Below are 4,956 nucleotides of genomic sequence, written 5' to 3' on the forward strand. Positions count from 1 at the left end.
CAATTTCCCCCATACCGTCTAAATCCGCAACATTTCATCCAATTTGTCATTAAATATGAGGGTAAAATAGTCATTTTGTACTTTAAAAATGTTGAAAAGAATACACGAGTCCCACATCGGAAACTTAATAAAATAGAAAGTTTCATATAATAAATGGTTTCACTCCTAATAACATCGAGGCCTTTTGTATAAAAACCACACCTACTAAACATGTGATTAAGTTGCCAACAATATCGATGTTGCTAGTGGTGGGCCAAGGATCCGTCTCTCTGAAATCTTAACATGGTATCAAAGCAGGTCGGTTGACTGGGCCCGATTAAACCCAAATCAAACAAAAAAACCTCAAATTTAATCAAAATCAAACAAACCCCAAATTATTTTTATTATTATTATTATTATTTTATAAAAACAAGTGACTGATGTGGAATTGATTGCATGTGTGGCCCACTAAAAAGTAGTCCCACGTGAGGAGGAGTGTTGAAGAATACACGAGCCCCACATCGGAAACATAACAAAATAGAAAGTCCCATATAATAAATGGTTCAACTCCTAATAACATCGATGCCTTTTGTATAAAAACCCCACACCTGCTAAACATGTGATTAAGTTGGGGACAATATCGATGTTGCTAGTGGTGGGCTAAAGATCGGTCCCTCTGAAATCTTAACAAAAAATAAATAAAAACTGAAAAATAAAATGAATAATAGAAAACTAAAAATTCTCTCTCTCTCTCTCTCTCTCTCTCTCTCTCTCTCTCTCTCTCTCTCTCTCTCACACACACACACACACACACAGGTGGGTTGAGGGCTGGATTCTATGGGTGGGGGTGGGTCTGTTGCTGCGGCCCGAGATGAGGGGAGGGATAGTCTGGGTCTGGGGGTGGATCTTACCCGGCAAGGACTGGGGCATTGGATGGGTCTACGCTTGGGAGGCAAGGCTGGGGTTTTAGGGTTTAGGGTTGATGGGGTTGCTGGAGGAGTTAGAGTTGGGGGAGGGGGTTGGCGATAAGGTTGTGGGTTAGATTCTATGGGTTGGGGTGGGTATGTTGCCGCCGCCTTTTGGAGGAAGGGAGGGATGAATCTGGATCTAGAGGTAGATCTCACGGGGGCAAGGGTTGGAGCATGGGATGGGTCTACGCCTGGGGGGGCAAGGTTGGGGGATGGGATAGGTCTAGGACTTGTGGGCAAGGGTTGGGGATGGGTCTCAGCTGGGGCTTGGAATGGATCTCGTGTGGGGATGGGTTTCGACTGGGGTTTTAGGGTTTAGGGTTGATGGGGTTGCTGAAGGAGATATAGCTAGGGGAGGGGGGGTTGGCGATTGGGTTGCTAGGGGAGGGGAGTGGCGATAGGTTTGGTTCAGTGTCTTTTTCTTCTTCTTCTTTTTGTTGTTGTTGTTGTTGTTGTTGTTGTCAATTTTCCTGTTTTTTTTTTTCCAAAAAAAATAAAATTTTAAAATGATTTAACTAAAAATTGGATGAAATGTTGAGGATTTAGACGGTAGGGGGGAAATTGGCGAAAAAAAAAGTTTATATCCTTAATTTTCTATAATAAAAAAAATAGAGAGTGAATCAAAAGTTAAGCACAAATTCAAGGGCAAATCACTAGTATACCCAATTTAATAAATTATCTTAGAGTTTGGGTACATGATAGGTAGTTAATGCAGAAAATTCTGATTGAACTGAGTGGTGAGAACATTGAGAAGCTGGTTCTCAAACATGTACATCAAATTACAGTCAATTATCTGATAGATTTATGGAAAACAGATCAAAGGATAGAATGGAACATCAGACGGCATTCCGGCATTTCAACTGCATCCAAAGATCAAATATAAACAGAAACTTATGATCATTATTTGAAAAAAATAAATAAATCTAAGTTTAAGTTAATGGAGTGGAAGATGTAAGACGGAAGAAATAAAAGATCTTACACAAGTTGGAGAGCTGTCTGGTCATGGCGAGAGTAATGGTTATTATTATTATTATTATTCGCCTCCAAGATTACAGGGAGGAAGTTCCTGTCGTATGACTGTGAAGGCATTGACTGATCATAAGAAGTTCCTTGAATCATATTTGTTTGCTGCTGTTGTGCCCTCTCATTTTCAGCTATCTGTATGTACCACGCATGCAACCTTAATTATTAATAAACTAAGCATCTTAAGTAGTCTAATTAATTTTTTAGTGTGGCTTAATTATGTGGTTGAAGAGAGAGAGAGAGAGAGAGAGAGAGAGAGAGAGAGACCTTTGCTCTCAGATAATTGTTATGGTTTTGCAGGTCGATCTCCTGCACAATGTGCACATAATATTAGTTTTTCAGAACAGCAGGATTTGAGTTTCATTTTAAGAATTTGCACAAAAAGAGTCTTGTATTATTGTAGAAATAATATAGTGCAATTTCATGCTAGAGAGTAGGAGAGACAAAAGTTACCCTCTTTTGCATAAATTCGATTTCAGCAAACAGCATTTCGTTCTGGGGACACATTCGAGCGCGTCAGTTGAGATTCTGAGTGTAGATAAAAAGTGAAAAACTTCAACAAATTTCAAATCAAAGTAGGGAAAGTGCACTACCTTTTTGGATCTTATCCTGCTGATCCCTTTCTCCAGTCTTCCTTCTAGGTTCTTGAGTTCCTTGATGTTCAAAGTGCTAAGAGCTTCACCCAGTATATGCCTGGAGACGACATAAATCATTATATCATAATACACTGCAGATATTAGATGAACATATACCTTAATAAAATTATTTGTAGTTTACCTGTTTGAGTTCTGGATTTCGCGAATCTGTCTTCGTAATTTAGATGATTCCTGCTGATAAAACTGAGGCCATGCATGTTGTGATAGCGTTAGAAAAACCCATATATAAAACTAAGTTTGACTAACAACCTGTTAACTGAACTGTTTCAAACATTTTCTTAACATGATTGGCAAGGGGGTTATTCTCTATCAAACCATCCTAAATTAATCATCTAGCTATATAGGAGAAAAGGAAGCTTATTAATTTATATAAAAACTACTAGTTTAGACTGATGCTAGAAAGTTTCTGCCTAATTATGGGTTTGTAACTTTATACTGTTACAAAAAGATATGAGAAGCCAGATTATTAGGGTTTCATTCAAGAAAATATATGAAAATCTCTTGCAAGCATGCTAGAACATATCTTCTTTAGAACATACACCCTTAAAAAAATAAAAATCATTGTCTAAACAGAGTTTACCTGAGTGTTAGCTTCAGAAACAGATCCACCATTCGTAGAATCAGTACATGCTTTTTTGTACCTATCAATCGTTGCTCTAACGCTGCAAAGTGAAAGAAGAAAGACAACAAGGTAAAACCTTACGATCATTTTGTTTGGTTAAAAAACATTATGATTTTCAACGGAATTGCTTATCCTCAAAGGCACCCTTAATAAAATGAAGGAGAGTTCAAACTAGATATAGAAGGAATGCCACAGAATCCCAATGAACTTCAAGTTAGAATTGTTCAAGCATGTTTGTACAGAATTATGCAATTGTGTAGCAATTAGATGCATAAATTAGTGGCACCTAAGCATTGTTGCCCTACAAAGGGATAAGCTAAACGCCTAGAGGCCAACCATAGCACATCATTTTCAGTCAAAGAGAGCTGCCGCACACATCCAGAGACACCAAAAACCTATTATTGTCTTGTTCTCTTCTCTCTTTTGTGCAATTATTAGTCTCACCATGCATGATTGCAAATTTGCAGTATAACAACAAAACAAAACAAAAAACCCCAATAATCCGTGAAGCTTTTACATATTTTCTCCATGAAACATCATCACATCCTTGTTTTCAAGCAACATAGGAGCCAAAACAAATTTATTGGTTTAAGGATTTCTGAGGCTTGGTCATGTGGAGAGCAATTGTGGACTTTGGTTCTTGAAGATCAAAGATTATTGCTTTTCATGAAGGTAAAATTCTTAACATCCTCATCTGTATTTTAGATGTTATTGGATCTCATAAAAGAATTGAGATTCCAATATGTGTTGTCTTCTTTCCATTAAAACCTTAGCCTAGACACGTACATACATACACACACACACACAAAATCCTGGCCCTAACTAGTTAGCTCTTAGAGCTCATGAAGAGATTAGAAGCCGATCGTAACATATTCCGATGAATAAGTAAACTATACATTTTCTTCTTTTTTATGAGAGTAAATTAACTATACTAAATAGATTGTTCCAAATAATCAAGAACAGTAGATATGGATGCCCTATACACAGTATTGAATATGAACTAAAATGATCTTTTGTTATGGAAGTCAATAAAAAGACAAAGTCTCAGAATTCAGCAAAATAATCAAAGCTCCAAAAACACACACACATCCACCCAGAGACACATACAGTCAGAGACAAAAGCACCATTGGAGAGCATAACAAAAGCACCATACATACGGCGAAAACCACCATATATATATAATAGTTTCCATTTTAGTTGAAACTTTCTCTGCTGCTTTGGATAAAGCAAGCTTAGAGCTGTACCATCAAGGATTTTCAACTTAAACTATGGGAAACAATTTTTTTTTTTCTTGCATAATTTTAAGGAGTTTTGACATATAACGTTGAAGAATAACTTATTTCAACAATATTAATAATGAACCGTATGTGATCATGTCCTACTTTTCATATGCTCTCCTGAGATAAACATGTTTAACTGATATTATATAAAAGAAGTTATTGTTCTTTCATTTCTTGATCTCATATTTTATGAATTCTTATAGAATTGCTGGTTTATTTCTTGGTTTTTTTTAGCATTTCATAAATTGAGTGATTTTTAATGGAATGTAAGAATGATGAATATAGTCAACAAACAAGAGAGTTTTAGTTTTAATTAATTTATGGTTTAGGAGATATATGTACTTCTCTCAACTGTAAAATGACACGACCCGAACATGACATAACATGAGTTGATTGTCAATAGTCCAATTTTCAACTTCAACAAACT

At 36.4% G+C, this 4,956-nt stretch overlaps 1 protein-coding gene across 1 annotated transcript; it reads right to left on the reverse strand.

Moving 5' to 3' along the window:
* Positions 1–1,574: 1,574 nt before the first annotated feature.
* LOC117613387 (agamous-like MADS-box protein MADS1) lies at positions 1,575–4,635 on the reverse strand. Its single transcript, XM_034341997.1, has 7 exons — positions 3,207–4,635; positions 2,748–2,809; positions 2,564–2,663; positions 2,424–2,465; positions 2,238–2,279; positions 1,927–2,105; positions 1,575–1,807 (listed from the first exon to the last, which is right to left on the reverse strand). Exons 1-7 carry the CDS (start codon positions 3,333–3,335, stop codon positions 1,804–1,806), a joined length of 558 nt encoding a protein of 185 aa, XP_034197888.1. The 5' UTR covers positions 3,336–4,635; the 3' UTR covers positions 1,575–1,803.
* Between the last annotated feature and the right edge of the window lie 321 nt (positions 4,636–4,956).

This window comes from Prunus dulcis, unplaced genomic scaffold (genome assembly GCF_902201215.1).
Source record: "Prunus dulcis unplaced genomic scaffold, ALMONDv2, whole genome shotgun sequence".
Taxonomy (NCBI): Eukaryota; Viridiplantae; Streptophyta; class Magnoliopsida; order Rosales; family Rosaceae; genus Prunus; species Prunus dulcis.